This window comes from Lepus europaeus, chromosome 2 (genome assembly GCF_033115175.1).
Source record: "Lepus europaeus isolate LE1 chromosome 2, mLepTim1.pri, whole genome shotgun sequence".
Lineage (NCBI taxonomy): Eukaryota > Metazoa > Chordata > Mammalia > Lagomorpha > Leporidae > Lepus > Lepus europaeus.
In genome coordinates this window covers 60,713,815-60,731,746 of record NC_084828.1, presented here as the reverse complement: position 1 = coordinate 60,731,746, position 17,932 = coordinate 60,713,815, and the positions used below count along the sequence as shown (strand labels likewise).

At 36.5% G+C, this 17,932-nt stretch overlaps 1 protein-coding gene across 4 annotated transcripts in view; it reads left to right on the top strand.

Moving 5' to 3' along the window:
• The window catches only part of CBLB (Cbl proto-oncogene B), a 238,091-nt gene that overhangs the window by 200,819 nt on the left and 19,340 nt on the right, over nucleotides 1-17,932 (top strand). For 3 of the 4 annotated variants that reach the window (XM_062207509.1, XM_062207492.1, XM_062207483.1), the window contains exons 14-18: nucleotides 4,279-4,425; nucleotides 7,231-7,328; nucleotides 7,445-7,576; nucleotides 10,105-10,245; nucleotides 16,803-16,922. In XM_062207509.1, the coding sequence (XP_062063493.1) occupies nucleotides 4,279-4,425; nucleotides 7,231-7,328; nucleotides 7,445-7,576; nucleotides 10,105-10,245; nucleotides 16,803-16,922 (638 nt within the window). The remainder of the gene's footprint in view (nucleotides 1-4,278; nucleotides 4,426-7,230; nucleotides 7,329-7,444; nucleotides 7,577-10,104; nucleotides 10,246-16,802; nucleotides 16,923-17,932) is intronic. The other variant, XM_062207500.1, reaches the window with a different exon arrangement.

Sequence of the window (17,932 nt, the reverse complement as noted above, 5' to 3'; positions counted from 1 at the left end):
ATAGTATGCCATGCTGCCTTTTCCTGATGTCATTAAAATACTTTTAAATTTAGCAAGTGTATTATAAAACTCATTTGGGAAAATGATTTATTTATGGCACATGTGCAGTAATCATTTCAAAATATAGCTGTATTTTGCATTACATCTTCTCTGGGCTATGATTTCTCTCAGTTAGGCATTTTCTCTGTTAGGATTGGTTTGGTACAATATAAGAAATGCAAAATAATATAAATAGCCAGTTTTAAAAATTCTACTTCAACGAAAGATAATTTTTAAAACCTTACTTTCAAACGTTATTGAGATTCTTAAATGTAGAAAACAACCAAAATGGTGTATCTCATTTAAAATGCTTTTCTAGGTTATTAAAAGATCCTATAAGTGATTAGTGTTGTACCATTACCAGGCTATCATTTCTCCAATAACTACTCATTGTTTTTGTCTAAATACTTAAAGGTACTCAGTTATGTACAAACCATGCCAGACAATGGTTGACTGAAGGTCAACCTTTAAATGTTTTGCCATTCAAGACACAGATAGAAGTGAGACATAGGTAAATCTATAGAAGACATAATATTAATGAATGAATATAAACTGAATACACACCATGGACAAGATTAAAGTTAGAGAAGAATCATTGAACTTGTGGAGCAGTATCCCGAAGTTTCAAATATAGACAGTAAATATTGAGGTTTCTACTTTGCTTTTTTCCTGTGAAATCCGATAGACTAAATGAGATAGCAAAAGTTGCTCAAATGAAGGTGAGGAAAGCACTTGGCAAGGGTGGCGTTTGAGCTGTAAGTTATAAAGTTTACAGCTGATGAGATGTGCAGAAGGTCACCCATCTGAGGGTCTGCTTCTCACACCAGGAATCAACTCAAGGAATGATTTGTACACTTTTGGTTTCAAAACGTAGAAGTCACTAATTAAAGTAAAGCATTAAAAAAAAGCCCCTTTTGTCCCTCTGAAAATCCACCTGTTTCTTGGTTTGTTTCAAATGTGCACACATCAAACTGAATTTATTTCACACTGAAAGCTCAAATAACCAAGGCACAGTGAATTGAAAAAGATGTGTGTATGTGCATTACCTGTAGAGCGTTGTATAAGAAGTTTATATTGAAAAAATGTAAGAAAGATAAAGTCAATTTTTCAGGCTTGATTAAAATAATGATAAATAGGACATTTCAGCACTTTTTTCATATTTAAATACAGATACCATTAGAAGACATTTTGTCACTAGTAGATATAATTAACTGAAATTTATTTAAGGCCAGCGCCGCAGCTCAATAGGCTAATCCTCCGCCTGTGGCGCCAGCACACCAGGTTCTAGTCCTGGTCGGGGCGCCGGATTCTGTCCCGGTTGCCCCTCTTCCAGGCCAGCTCTCTGCTGTGGCCAGGAGTGCAGTGGAGGATGGCCCAAGTGCTTGAGCCCTGCACCCCATGGGAGACCAGGAGAAGCACCTGGCTCCTGGCTTTGGATCAGTGTGGTGCACTGGCCACAGTGCGCCAGCCGCGGTGACCATTGGAGGGTGAACCAATGGTAAAGGAAGACCTTTCTCTCTGTCTCTCTCTCACTGTCCACTCTGCCTGTCAAAAAAAAAATCATTTAAGCTAACAATCCATAACTACTAGGTTGTGGCTACAAGATCTTACTAATCTATAAAATACCAGATGAGCTGCACTTCCCATTTCACTCAGAAATGCTGTCTATTTATTTGTAGTAATACAAAAGATTAATGGGATACTAACTAGTTAAAGTTTTATGTTATTGAAGATAAAATATGGAATTAGCCACTACAGATGTGGTTTAAACAGTTGTCTTCTTGACTCTCCATGAAGTATGTTCTTGAACACATCTAAGTCTTTGGGAATAATGTACTGCAGGTGGATATTAAAACTTCCCTAAAGTTGATGGGGGTGTTGAATATTTGGGCAAGTATTTTTGGTTTTCTTTGTATAGTATATGCTTAAATTGCACAAGACACAGCTAATTCATTATGAATGAAAGTGTATTAGGACATAGAAATGATGTATGCAATTCTCATTTCATTTGCTAAGCAAACCCTTTCTGACCCTTACGTTATTTAACTTGATGTCTTTGTTTACAAGAATTTATAGCAAAATAATGTTTAAATCCCTGCTCTAATACCATAAGATCACTATTTTGCAGCCCATGTGCCTACTTGTTTTCGATTGAGAAGGAAACCCTCCAAGGTTGAGTCCTGGTGTGTGTAATTACATTATTGATAAGGTTCTCAGCGTTTGTTCTGAGCAGCTGCATTGGACCTTCTGCCACTGCATCACTTGGCTTTCATCTCACCATAAACTGCCGTTTGAATTCCATGGTAGCTTACACAAACAGGAATTCAAAGATCAGTATTGAAAAATTCTTCAAAGAGGTAAAAATACACTTCTGAAAATGTTAGGAGAAACTTGCCTTTGATCTCTGAACTTCCTAGAGACTTAGACACATGGTTAAAACCTGAAAACCTTTAGGTTTTTTCAAACTGATGTCTAGTAATGGGCACAGAGAGTAGCCTTTAAAATTATTATAATTTTTTAACAAATATTTCCATTTGGACAATAGGTTTTAAGCTTCCCTAATATGAAAATCCAAAATGTCACTCAGAGTGTCAAAAAATTTTGGAATTTGGAGCGTTTTAGATTTCAGATTTTCAAATTAGGAATACTCAGACCAGTAAAGTATGTGCAGGTAGTTCAGCAATCTGGGAAAAACCTGAGATGGAACATGTTTCTGATTCCAAGCATATTGGACTAGTTACTCAACCTGCAATAAGAAGAAATCCAAAGGAAAAACTTGTTCTAGGCATGATGGCACCATATACCAAAGGCCTCTTGCTCCCTCTACAGAAGGTGCTTCATAATTGCAGGCACTTAATGGTTTCTGGCTTGTTGCTATTTTTAAGAATGCAAACGGATTTTTTAAGAGGGTCATGATGTTTAATCAAAAGACATGGGTCATTGTGTATCCCCAGTGTATTACAGTTGGTAAGGTTGGGTTTGTGCATTTCTACTTTTGCACTTTTCATTGGCATCGGCAAGGATCAGATTAAACCTCAACAGCAACACTTGTGAAAAACAGAAGGTTTCTATGTGCTTGCTTATTTGCATTTGTGTTTTTTTTATTATTATTATTGATTTATCCCCAAGGATAAGTAAAATGCTTGGAAATTTCTTTTGTTTTTTTTTTTAATTTTTTTTTTTTTTTTTTTTTTTTTTTTTTTTTTTTTGACAGGCAGAGTGGATAGTGAGAGAGAGAGACAGAGAGAAAGGTCTTCCTTTTGCCATTGGTTCACCCTCCAATGGCCGCCGCGGTAGGCGCACTGCGACCTGCGCATCGCGCTGATCCGATGGCAGGAGCCAGGTGCTTATCCTGGTCTCCCATGGGGTGCAGGGCCCAAGGACTTGGGCCATCCTCCACTGCACTCCCTGGCCACGCAGAGAGCTGGCCTGGAAGAGGGGCAACCTGGACAGGATCGGTGCCCCGACCGGGACTAGAACCCGGTGTGCCGGCGCTGCAAGGCGGAGGATTAGCCTAGTGAGCCGCGGCGCCGGCCGGAAATTTCTTTTAACATTAGGTTATGATTTTACTCATTTGGATCCTCTTTTATTTAGCCCCAGAATGTGAGCCATAAAGACAATGCGCTCTACTTCAAAGACTTGAAATCCTCTTATTGTTTGCTTCTAACTTTTAAGTTATTGCATTCATTTTTAGTTCTCAGTTGTGGGCAAAAACGAGTTTAACAACTTAAATTATTTCACAGGAGAGTTTCCACTTCATTGAATTAATTAGGATATTTTTTCAACTATAGGTAATATTCACAAGAGACAAAAAGTTTGACACTTTTATAAAGACTTCATTAATATATAAAGTAACTATGCATGTATTTTTATCATCTTTACCATTTAAATTGGAACAAATGTTAATAGCTTAATAGCTTTGGTTTGAATGATTTTATTCATTTTCTTTTATAATGCGAACTTGTCTTTGTTTTCTTTGACAGGTTATTAGTTTTTCTTATTGTGCCATTTAAAATTATAGGTGTGAAATTTTTTATAACTGTCAGGAGAATCTTAACAAAAGATTGAAAATCCTTTCCATTTGCATTTAGTATAAGAACAGTTCCTTATATGTTACCCCATTACTGGAAAGTGAACATAAGTGACAGAGTAGTTTCTTAGATTTGAGTATGTCGTGTCAGAATTTCCTGTTCTGATTATTCTGCTCAAACTAGATTGGATTTTTTTTCCCCCTGGTAGGTGTACTGGTCCGTTAGCAAATTCTCTTTCAGAGAAAACAAAAGACCTGGTAGAAGAAGATGATGATGAATACAAGATTCCTTCATCCCATCCTGTTTCCCTGAATTCACAACCATCTCATTGTCATAACGTAAAACCTACAGTTCGGTAAGAATGTGGACAGCTTTTTCCCACCTGACATCAACATAAACGTTATCATTTGTGGTGTTTGTTTTACAGAGTTGAATCACATCTATGTAATTAAAAATCCTTGGTTTCCAGCCCAAAGCCTCTTCTCTCTATGTATTATTTTATGTATTACTTTTGGAGAAAGCTAAGTGTAGTAGATTTTCTTGCCTTACCCACCTCCCCAAAAAATTACAGGCTAAAAAAATTTTTGCTGGACATTACATGTAGTGATGAGTAATTCATACATTTTCCATAAACTGCTATAATTTACTTTATCAATTTTAAGCACATATCTCATGAAGAAAAATTAATGTTTAGAAACTACAGTATTATGAAAATATGTTTAGACTTTCTTCATGATATAAAGACTAGTAAATTTACATAAATTTTCCTTCTTGATGTGTTACCTATTTCAATTCATATCTTCAAGAAGTAGATATGTATATATACACTCCTAAAGTTATTTCCACTGTTTTTAATCAAGCACCATTTTACCTTTGCTTGGATCAAATAAGAATGTGAGGAATAGTAGTTTTGTTTGCTTCCCTTTTTTTGTTGTCACTATAATGGGAATATCCTTGGTATTTGAAGTGTCAGCCACATGAAGGTATATGAGAAGGTCTTCAAAAGTTCATGAAAAATTTACATTACCAAAAAAATGCATGTGTTTCAAATTTTTTTCACCAAAATAAGCTTCTCTCTTTTTATTTATATCAATGATTTATTTTTTTATTTACTTGAAATGTAGCATGACAGAGAGAGGGAGGAAAAGCAAAAGAAAGCGATCTTCCATCCCCAAATGGCTGCAAAGGCCAGGGCTGGACCAAGATGAAGCCAGGAACCTGGAACTCCATCCAGGTCTCCAATGTCGGTGGCAGGGGCTTGGGCCATCTTCCACTGCTCTCCCACATGCCTTACCAGAGGGCCAGGACACGAACAGACTCTCATATGGGATGCCGGTGCCACAGGTTGTAGCTTAACCCATTCCACTGCAATGCCAGACCCCAAAATTACCTTTAAATTTCATTTGTCCTTGAACTTTTAAAAGTACTCTCATATTAGAATTATTAACAATGGGTGCTATGTATTGAAATATTTATTTGTCCTATGTGAAACATTCTGCATGTAAGTAATTGAATAAATCAGCTGTAACTTAGTAATATTAATTTTTTGATTGGCATATATGAGGGACTTATTAATCCCATCTCAGCTTCAGAACTACTCACTCAGCTCCAGTTTTCTTTGTATTACATTCCTGGAGACATCTTTATTAGGGTGCCATTTCCTTCTGAGGTCAAGTCAGTCAACTGAAAGTACTTTATGAGTGGAGTGTTCCCTTCTCAGATGAAAAAACTAAAAAAAAAAAAAAAAAAAAAAAAAGTTAATGCCTTTTTTCAAGTATCTCACTGAGAGTGAAAAATACAGTAGTTGGGAAGAAGCAAATCTTAATTTTAACCAGAGGTCTGTCTTAATAATTGATCCTGGTTAGAATTATCAGCATTCTGCAGAATTATTAACCAGGATTGGTAACATTGTACAATCCAGGGCTTCATTTTTCAAAGGAAGAGCCAAAACATTTCTTTCTAATTGCTGGTGTTTAAGACATGTGTTGATAAAATAGAATCATTGAGAAGACAAAGTAATAACTGGAAGGCAATTTATTATATTAGAAGAACCAAATGTCCACTGATCTATTAGAGAAAAAAGTTATTCCTTCTCATCATATATAAACTGTTAAAATCTTTAGTTCCTTTGCCTCTTACAAATGTGTAGTAATTTTAAACTGAAATAGGATAAGCCTTTTTGGTCACTTTGGGAGTCTCGGGGTTTTTTTTTTTTTTTTTTTTTTTTTTTTTTTCCTGCACTGGAGAAATGAGAGGTATAATTTTAATCTGTTAAATTTTAATTGTATCATCATATTAGATGAGATTTTTGGTGGCAGGCCTCCCCAAATCCTGAAAATAAACTTGAATTATAACCGTCATTAACACCTTTCCTCTGTTATAGAGAAGTAATAAATGTTGATAATCCCTAAACTTAATTGAAGTGAGTTCCATAACTAATTTGTTCTTGAAAGCTGATGACTGAAGCATACATGGTCTTGTGTCCTCTCCAAAGCACTATGGAATCTGAACATTCGTTTCCCAGTGTGGTGTCCCTCCTTTGGAATATCAGAAGTACCTTGTCAATATGTGGAAAAAGTGAAACAGTGAATGAATAATTAAATTTAGTTTCAGGAAAAATCTGTCATTATTATGAAGATTCAATACATGGTAACTATTTTTAAATGAACCATATCTGGCCCGTTAAAGAGAAGTGGCCACCAGAGAGAATGAAAATGAATTTCAGTGAAGCACTCCTGTATTATCTATTCAGATATCCAGTATCTCTCCATTATGGTTGCACTTTTAAGAATTCAGAATAAATCAGAGAAAACTAAAATGTGAACTCTGCCTTTCTAGCTTTTTTGTTGGTTGCTAGCTATGCAGCTATACACTGAGTAGCAACAATTTCTGTAGCCATTGTAATCCTTGGCTACAGTTAAAAAAAAGGAACAAGAGTGACTATTTGTCTTCCTTAGGGTATTTACTTACGTTTTTTGTCAAGGTAAGGGTAACAGTATCTAGATATTATTATTATTGGTACTTTTTCTGGAAAAGGAAGTTAAATATGTTTAATTTTAAAACTTTGTTATATGAACATGGATACTAGTTCCCTCTATTTCTCAAAAGACTTAAAAGTAATTTTCCTTATATGACTTTTGCCCTTTGGTTTCTGTTTTAGGTCTTGTGATAATGGTCATTGTATATTGAATGGAACACATGGTACGTCGTCAGAGATGAAGAAATCAAACATCCCTGAGTTAGGCATATATTTAAAGGGTGTGTATAAAATATGTTCTCCTTTGTGGTCTATATCTTGATAGTCAGAATTTAAAGGCAAAATTCCATGCCCTTGTTGTACTGAAAATACATTAAGGCTTTGTGTTATCCTCTAGGAGATGTTTTTGATTCAGCCTCTGATGCAGTGCCATTACCACCTGCCAGGCCTCCAACTCGGGACAATCCAAAGCATGGTTCTTCACTCAACAGGACGCCCTCTGATTATGATCTTCTCATCCCTCCATTAGGTTAAAAACTTTAAAAAACTTTTCACATACCCCCTCCTCCTCTTCTCTCCATGTCTGAGAATGGTCCTGAAATTAGCATGAGTTCTGCAGGTGATGGTGGTACCCAGGTTCATGTGCCCATTCTCCCTTTAGATGATTAAGTAGCCATCAGCCAACATTATTCAGGTTGTCTCTCCTATACTTAATACAGTATAAAAATGCATGAGTGCATTGTTTGTTCCCCTGAGCTTTGGTGTTCTTCAGTTTTTTTTCATTAATGTTTGATGTGTTGAGATTTTCTTTAAATATAATAATTGTTCATAAATATGAACATATTTTCCAGAATGAAGTGATCCAGTGCTGCTTATCCTAAATAAATAATAGAAAATTCTATGTCTAGTCAAGGAATAAACTCTGCTTTATCCAGATCATCAAAACAGCAGCATAGTCAAATAACTTGAATTTCTTTGCTTCAAGTGATGATATATGAAGTGTGTTTGTAGCACTTGGATTTTCAGCACATGCATGTAGATGCGTATGTGTTTTGAAGTTGTTTATGTCTTACAGTAATGGTCATTGTACCTTGAGGGGAACACGTGGCACATTGTCAGAATTGAAGATATCAAACATACCAGAGTTAGACATATACCTAAAGGATATGAATAAAATATATTCTCCTTTGTGATCTATATTTTGATGGTGTTATCATCACTGCTAGTTTCATTAGTTCCAGGTAGGAAGCTCCTCAACTTGTTTTTAGAGGAAGACAATTAGAATCTCCATGCACCTAAAGGTTTCCTAATGACAAATCTTCAAAACACAAAATACTGTGTTATGAAGTTCCATGTATAAGTTTTTCTGAATTGACTGTTAGCCTTTAGAAAAATGAAATAACCTTTTTGTTTTCTCACAAACACCATTGACCAATGTTTCGAGTTACACAATTGCAATGTCTTTGTCTCCTGGTCTCTCTCTAGCTCAGGGTTTTATTCTCACATTAATTATAAGAGTTTCTCCTAACTTCCTTCTCTACAGACTTTTTCTCCCTCCCACTGATTCTTGACCTGTAATCCACATCTTCATGACCTAGGTGGACACTGTCCCCTGGAACTTCTGTGGGATGTGAAGGATCTATATACTTGCCTATGGTTAAGTGTGACTGTGGGGCTCAAGTTTTGTTAATTTAAGTTTAAATAACTGTGTATGGATGGTGACCACCTTACTGGACAATCCAGATAGATGTTCTGACTGTCTTTTGAACCTCAGCATCTCACTTTGTTCATGCCATTTGCTCTGCATAAAAGAGCCCATCCTTGCATGAATGTTTCTAAGCCCTCTTGATGTTTCAGGCCTTCCTATTTTTCAGCACTTCACTGAATGCCACTTGCCTGCATTTCTCCTCTCTCTTTCAATACATTTATTTCTTTTGGGAGCAATCAAATGATTCCACCTATGAATCATGCTTATTTGTGAATTATTATTATTATTATTATTATTATTATTATTATTATTATTAGCTACTCTCATGGAATCCATGCTCCTTTGAGTCAGGCCCTTGTGATTTTGGTCTTCATACCACTCATGTTCCTGAGGTGGCTTCTGTTGTGTAGAGACTGAGAAATGATTTGCATAAATATGATAATTTCGTAGATAGCTGAAGCTTGGAATGATAGAAAAGTTCTCCAGTAACTTCAAACATTTTAGATTTTAAAAAATGTATGGTGATTAGGGAAAATATTATGCATGTTTTTTGTAAGGCAAACTCAATGAATAGTAAATAGTTTTCTTTAAATATGCCTTTGAATTTAAGGTCACTAGACTGCATATGAATTTTTATTACTGGAATATGTAGGTGTTTATGTAAAGACTACCTTATTCACAAGGTATTTGAGAGAACTTATAAAAATACATGCACTGTGTTTTTTTAAAGACTGAGGTAAGAAAAACTATGAGTAGAATACTAAGGTGTGGAAAAGTGTGCTGTAATAGTCCATAGTACTAAAGCTGAGGAGTATGGAAATTTAAGTAACTAGCTTTTGAGTCTACCAGAAGAAGTTTTGTATTTCACTGTTCTTTAGAGATATCAGATAAGTAGGAAAATGTCATATTCCTCTACTCTAGATGCAGTTCTGTATATTTTGGCAATAAGTTAAATGTATATAACATTGGTTTACAGGATTTTAAATCCAGTGGAAAAATTTTATGGGTAATTCAAGCTATTTTGATGGTGTGACTCATAATAAATTTTAGTTCCAACTTCTAAGTTCCTAATATTATAAAATAAAGGTTACAAGTGATACATGAGCTGTTTCCTAGCATGCAATTCTGCATTTTATGGAAAGACCTGGGAGAAAAATTTGGCATGGTTTGCAGTTATACACATGTGTGCGTTTTTCCCCAAACAGTCTCACAAAATAATTATATCACATTGTCAAAGTTGCTGAACTGCTGGATAAACCCTGCAGAAAGTCAGTCATTGCTTTTGCTTGTTAAGGTGTGTCTGGATTGAGGAAGTTCCGCTCTTGATATGGATCTTTCTTTAAATGCAGGTGAAGATGCTTTTGATGCCCTCCCTCCATCCCTCCCGCCTCCCCCACCTCCTGCAAGACATAGTCTCGTGGAACCTTCGAAACCTCCTGGCTCTGGTAGCCGACCATCCTCAGGACAGGACCTTTTCCTTCTTCCTTCAGGTAGGAGGGGACAAAGCCAAAGAAAACTTTTAAATTAAAGCAGAACTATTTCTGAGATCCTACTATCAGATAAGCATTGCTTCATTAGGCTCTATTTTCCTACCTGAACACCCCGAGTGGTGAGAGTAGCAGCTGTAGGGTTTTTGTCAATTGATTGGTTTAATCCTAACGGGGTTATAAAGATGGCAAGTGCAGTCAGAAATGACAGAGGGTATAACTGGTGATGTGGAGATCATCCAGTCCTTATAACCCCCTGATGCTGGCAGAGGCTTCCCTGAAAACCTAACTGCTAAGTGTGTAGGCTAGTAGTAATGGGGACAAAATTTAGACTCTGCCTCCCAATTTCCAATGCAAGTGTTACTTTTTAATAAGTTTTAAAGTTTTTACTAGATGTGACTTATGGTCATAATTTTATTCAAAACAAGATTTTGGTAAATTACATGGCTACAACACAAATAGAGACTTTTTCCTGAAATATCTACATTATTTTGTTTTGTTACTATTTTTGTTTCTAACGTTTCAAAGGATCTACTCCATATTACTAGTATTCAAGGGAAAATAACCTTTTTACAGTAATATATTTCTAAATTTCTGAAGTGAAGAAAAGAAATGAAAATGAGGAGAATTAGCAATTTAGTAAATGCCCCTTTACATTAAATAAGATGAAACTTGTTTAAGCTATTTTTTTTTTTCATTTATAGATTTGCTTGTTTTTCTTTTGCTTGGCTGCCACATAGCTCAGCTTCCTTCCTTACCCGAAAGTGTGGGGCTAAAATTGGGCCATGATAGAATCCTCTGCACAGGACCGTTTCTTGTCCCTATTTTATACATGGAAGTATTCTAATTCCATTTTCAAGACTGTCAACATAGCATTGATAACCCATACTTCTAGGAAAACTACAGCACTTTTTTCTCCTTTTCCTGTCTTTCATAATATTAACATGACAAACTTCTCGTCTGGTGCTTGATCTTTTATGACCTCCATTGTGACAATTATTTTCATTCATTTTAAAGCCGTATATATTAGCTCTCCTCCTTTTCAAGAGAAGCTGATCCTATTACATAATATCATGGAACTTCAAAAGTCTCTTTTGACTCATAAATAAGCATTTGGGTGTCATTTTGTAGAGTATTTAATACATTATACTCTCGAAAGAAATACAGTGAAAGATTCATGACAGCAGCTCTTCACCCTAAGGACTGAACTTGTTGAAAGGATTCTCTTTTGATACTAAAGTTCAGCTCAGTAATTTTAGAACCGTAAAAAGCAAGCAAAGCTTTTTGGTGAATTTAAACTATGTCTGTGTGTGGATTTTACTGCTTCTGTTTTCACTATAGTTCCATCTGTGGAATACTGGTCCTATTTAATGAGTCTTTTCTAACCATTATGAAGACATGATTTCCTTGAGGAGATACTTATCCCTAATTAAAGGCAAAGGACAGATGCCTTAGAAAAAGAGGTTGGATTTTCTTATGATATTATATTAAATACCTCATCAGAGCTACATCCTGTGCCTTGCACAATTGAGCCATGGCCAGCTTTTCAAATGTGTAACCCATTGATTTCTCTATAGTAGCAATTTTCAAATTGCAGGGTCCTGTGTTTCTGTATAGGAGCCCCAGGGCTCCTGTAGATAAAGAATGGAAGCAAAGCAGAGACATAGCTTTGGTTTTTCTTTTATCTGTTTTCTATTTTCAGGATTCCGTCTAAGACATCTTTTGGCAAAATAGTAATGTTCACTGCCTTCCATGAGCCATCTCTTCTGGACAGGCTAGTCATATCTGAACAAAATATGGAGGCCTTCACAAAAACTCCACTATTTCCTGTGTCCAAAGCCAAGGCTATTTCTAGTGTATATGTAATTTTTTTCTGTATTACAAAAAAAAAAAAAAAGCACTTCTTTTGTGCTGGTGTGTAGAAATAAAAACTCCTGTGTCTGCTTTGTGCCAGGGCCAGTGTTCGAGGAACAAAGCATAGGCTATTTTTAAGTCTTTCTCACACCCATGACTGAGCGCACAAAATCCACAACGTGTCTTGCAGCCTGATTCTGCAGCACTTTTAAGTTTGAGAGGCACTGGGCAAGCATATAACCAAAGAAACGTACCACATGTTACTATATATTAAACTAAAGAAACAGGTGTTCAGCCAAGAGAAGACAAGACCTTGGATATAGGTTAGAATTGTCTTCAACTGCAGTGTTTATGAAAAAAATTCTATTTCATGTCAGAGGGTAGAAGACCAATGAATGCTATTAATAAAAATTACATTCATCATAAAGAGAAAACATTTCCTAAATTGTTGAGAATTGTTCTACCTCAGGGAAGTATGAGTTCTCCAGCAGTGGAGGGTTTTAGTCAGTGGCTTTCATGAAATGTTGGAGAATTTATGAAGATGAGTCAAAGAGTAAGGGCAGCATGAGGGAAGAACTTTGGTATGTGTTAATGGTTCTTTTCCTTTCTTGGCTTTTAATTTTGTATTTTCTAATTCCACAAGCAATTTCACATTTAAAATTCTTTTCTAAAGTATATTACTTACAAGTTTAATAAACTTAATATACTTTCAAATCCACATTTCTTTTTTGTTGTTGTTTTCTCCAGAAATCTTTTATTTAAGGTATAGGAACATAGTGATCTTTATACCTCTTGCAGCAATTAGGTTCTGCACTGATGTGCTCTTTTAAAATGTGTGGGATAACTGATAAATCTGCCAGATGGTTTATGGACAGCTGCAGAAGGAATTGGTCATTGTTTAAACTGTTCAGTTTTCTTTTCCTCTTTTTCTATACTTGAATAAAAAATTTGAAATATTTCAGATAATGAAAAGAAAAAGAATTCCATGTTACTTCCTCTCAAAGATAAACACTGATAGGTTTCCTTCCATTTTTTGTCAATTTCTGTGTAAGTTGATGTTTCTGTAAAATTTACATCACATAATATCTATTGTTTATAACTTTTTCCCACTTTCTGTGTCATGAGAATTGTTCATGTTGTTAAATATTCTTAAAAAAAGATTTATTTCTTTATTTGAATGTCAAAGTTAGAGAGAGGGAGAGGCAGAGAGAAAGAGACAGATCTTCCATCTGCTGATTTACCCTCTACTTGCTTCCAATGGCCAGGGCTGGGCCAGGCCAAAGCTAAGAGTTTGTTCCAGGTCTCCCACATAGGTGTCAGGAGCCCAAATGCTTGGGCAATACTCCAGTGCTTTTCGCAGGCCACTAGCAGGGAGCTGGATCAGAAGTGAAGAAGCCAGACATGAACTGGCGCTGATATGACGCCACACCACCAGCCCCTGTTAAATATTCTTACACAACGAGCTATTGATTGATGCATATTTTTTCACTTCTTGTTGGGATAGCAAATTCTTTCCTCCTAGTCATTCCTCATTTTGCATCATCTCTGAACATTAAATTTTCAGTTTTGCATTGTATACTTTAAACCACAGGCAGTAGTACTTTGGATTTTAGAACATATTGATCCCACTGTGTGTATTCATTCACTTCTGAAATATCTCTATATAAATGACACATTGCCTATGGTAGTTTCAGTTTGTATATTTCAATACTAAATGTGGATAGGAATTTTTACGTTAATTAGTCTGTGAAGAATTTATTTTAGAAAGGTTTTATAGCCGTCCAAAATTTCCTTATCAGAGGATAGCTAGTAATTACTGTGTCCTATGTAGTAATTGTTCTGTGTATATCTAAGCCTTTGATGCATGAATGCTTCCAACGCTACAGCTTGTTAAAGAGCACAGTTTACTCTACACCTGACCATAGCCACTTAACATTCCAAAGAGCATGATAGTGATACAAGCCAAAATTAAATATGTCTGATTTTTATGGCCTTTGTAAGTAAAATAGCATAATGGAGCAATGTCATACCAACTGTGTTTGTAGTCTTATCTACATATGGATCTGAAATACACCCAGAATTTACCTTTTAGTTTTAAATAAGTAGATGTGATTAGAAATACCCTAAGTATATCTGACTAACTTTTATATACTAAGGAATAAACAACACATGTTATAAAAGACAACCTTGGGGCCGCTGCTGTGGCACAGTAGGCTGGGCCACAACCTGTAGCACCGGCATCCCATGTGGGAGCAGGTTCATGTCCTGGCTGCTCCTCTTCCAGTCCAGCTCTCTGCTGTGGTGGAAGATGGCCCAAGTGCTTGGACCCCTGCACCTGGCGGGAGGCATGGAAGAAGATCCTGGCTCCTAGCTTCGGATCAGCCCAGCTCCAGCCATTGCAGCCATTTGAGAAGTGAACCAGCAGATGGAATACCTTTCTCTGTCTCTTCCTCTCTCTCTCTCTCTCTCTCTCTCTCTGTAACTATACCTCTCAAATAAGTAAATAAAATCTTTTTTAAAAAAAAATAGAGAAAACCTTTCCTCTGAATTATGTTGCCATGGGGCATTTGAAGTGCACAAGGATTTTTTTATTGAATATTTAAAAATAAATGTTTAATAGCAGGCATTTGGCCCAGTATTTGAGATGCACTCAAGCTGCATCTGAGTGACTGTGATTCCTGGCCCTGGCTCCTGGCTATGGATCCTGCTAATGCAGAGCTGAGAGGAAGTAGTAATGGCTTAAAAAATTGGGTTCCTGCCACCCACAGAGGAGACCTGGATTGAGTTCCAGACTTGAGCTTCAAACCCAGCATAGTCCTGGCTCTTGCAGACATTTGAGGAGTGAACTAGTGGCAGGTGGATCATTCCCCACCTCAGCCCCCAAATTAAAAATTAATAAAATTAAAATAGTTAATACAAATCTTTGGGAAATTTCAAAATTCATGCAGAATTCACCGTATTCAATTCATTCATTTCCCCAAATAAACCAATTCACCATTTGTTGCATTATATTTAAATTATCTTCTCATTCCTAACTAAAATTTTTCAACAGAATTCAGGAGGTTGAAACATCAAATCTTCAAATATTGAAAACTCAATATCTGAGAGTTCTTTTAATCTTAGAATTAATGAAAATTAGTTAAGTGGTCTTGAATTATCTTGGAGCAAAATGTTTTAAAATCCATGCATAGTTGTTGTTTTTTTTTTTTTCATAATAGGCATTTTTCCATGAAGATTTTGAAGACCCCTGGTATATCAGCAGTGACAAAAATCTCCTTTCCTCCTTCTAGTTCCACTTATAAATATCATTAGAAGTAGCAAAGTAGGCTGGCGCCGCAGCTCAATAGGCTAATCCTCCGCCTTGCGGCGCCGGCATACCGGGTTCTAGTCCCGGTCGGGGCACCGGATTCTGTCCCGGTTGCCCCTCTTCCAGGCCAGCTCTCTGCTATGGCCCGGGAGTGCAGTGGAGGATGGCCCAAGTCCTTGAGCCCTGCATCCAGAGACCAGGAGAAGCACCTGGCTTCTGGCTTCGGATCAGCGCGCTGCGCCAGCCGGCTGCAGCGTGCCAGCCGTGGTGGCCATTGGAGGGTGAACCAATGGAAAAGGAAGACCTTTCTCTCTGTCTCTCTCTCTTACTGTCCACTCTGCTTGTCAAAAAAAAAAAAAAAAAAGAAGTAGCAAAGTAACCTGATTTGTCTGTAACTCATATCTTTCTCTATTTCACATGCCTTCTCCTTAATGATGAGGGCAGTTTAAAAAATCATGTTTTACTATATATTCAAAACTTAATAATGTCACTTTTTAATAGTTAAATTTTATTCAATGAGCCAACTAACAATGATGGCTAGTATAAGATTCCTAATATGCTATAGTGTTATTAGAAAATGGCTTATATATACAAAAAAATCTCAACTTTAAGATCCTTTTATAGATTTTATCTGCCTAATGCTTAGACTTAAGTGATTTGATAATATTCTTACAGTCAAAAATTTAAACCCATTTTTTTCACTTTTACTTTGGAACAACTTTGATTCATTGTTTAGGACAGATTGGAACAGAAAATCAAACTTAGAAGATATTTCTCATCATCAAAAATTGTACAATTAGGGGACAGTTCTATTGCATAGCAGGTAAAGCCATTGCCTGCAGTGACCGCCTCCTATATGGGTGCATGTTCCAGTCCCTTCTACTCGACTTCTGATCTAGCTCCCTCCTAATGGCTGGAGAAAAGCATCAGAAGATGACCCAAGGACTTGGGGCCCTCTGCCTCCCAATGTGGGGAGACCCTGATGAATATCTTGGCTCCTGGCTTTGGCCTGGAACAGCCCTAGCCATTGAGGCCATCTGGGCAGTGAACCAGCAGATGGAAGATCTTTATGTCTCTCCCTCAGTCTGTAACTCTGACTTTCAAATAAATAAATAAATAAATCTTTTCTAAAAAAAAAAATCTTACAATTAAGAGATGAAAAATATAAATATAAAATCAGTGGGTTTATTATCTAGAAAGAAATGGGAAGAATATTGAGCAACTTATGAATAAATTAGAAAATATGTAGGCAGATTCAAAATGGTTCTTCTTAGTCATGAAATTAATTTGTGGATTTATTTTTGAAACCTTTAATCTTTGTAGAAAATTTCTGTGATGTTTTCTTTAGGCATTTGATAGAGATCATCCTTTTAAGTGGAAAATTATCTTTATTTTTAAGATCCCTTTTTTGATCCAGCAAGTGGCCAAGTTCCTTTGCCTCCTGCTAGGAGATTACCAGGTGAAAATGTCAAATCCAACAGAACATCACAGGACTATGACCAGCTGCCTTCATCTTCAGGTGAGTGGCTAATAACAGTAATAAGAAAACCTTACTTTGTTTAGTGCTTTTTGCTTTTTGAGGCACCTTTCTTTTTCCTCAAATAAAATAATGAGTACTTGCTACCTAAGAAAGTACTTTTATCATGTTTGCCATTCTGCTTATCAAGATTGCATTATGAGAGGAGTGCTTTCAAATTCTGCATGGAAAAGAAAAAAGATCAGAAAATATTTTTCAATCAATTTGTAAAGTTGTATTATTTGATTCAAAATGTATTCATTTTTTGGCACTGAATTTTGGTGTAGCATTTAAGACACTGATTAAGATACCTGTATCCCTACTGAGAGTGCCTGCATTCAATTCCCAGCTTTGGCTCCCGGTTCCAGCTATGTGCAAATGTAGTCCCTGGGAGGCAGTAGAGAACAGGATGGAGGTCACATCTTCTGGCTGTGTCCAGCCTAGCAAATGCTGTTGGCAAGCATTTGGAGAGTGATGGGAGCTCTGTCAATCTCTCTCCCTCTCTCCCTCTCCCCCATTTCTCTTCCTCTCAAATAAGTAAATAAAAATTAAAATAAATAACAACAAAACAATAGCAGTGAGCTTTGGGCCTAGAGGGTAAAGATGCAGGTTAAGATACCAGCAGCCCATTTTGGAGCGCTTGGATTCAGTTTGTGGCTCAGCTCCTGACTCCAGCTTCCTGTAATACAGACCCTTAGAAGAAGCAGGTGATGCCTCCCTTCAAAACAGAACTGAATTGAATTCCCAGCTCCCGATTTCAGCTGCATAGGGCCATTGTGGGCATTTGGGGAGTTAACCAGAAAATAGGATCTATGTCTCTCCCCCTCCCTTGACCCCTACATTCTTCCATCCCTCCCTGTCACTCTCCCTTCTTTCTTTCAAATATAAACATATTTTTTTCATTCTCTAACCTTTGTTTCTTCTTAAGAGATTTAGAAAATGTTTTTACATATTTAAATGCTATGTGTTCTCTCTTTTCAATTAGCCAGGTAATTCAAATTAGCACTGAAGTG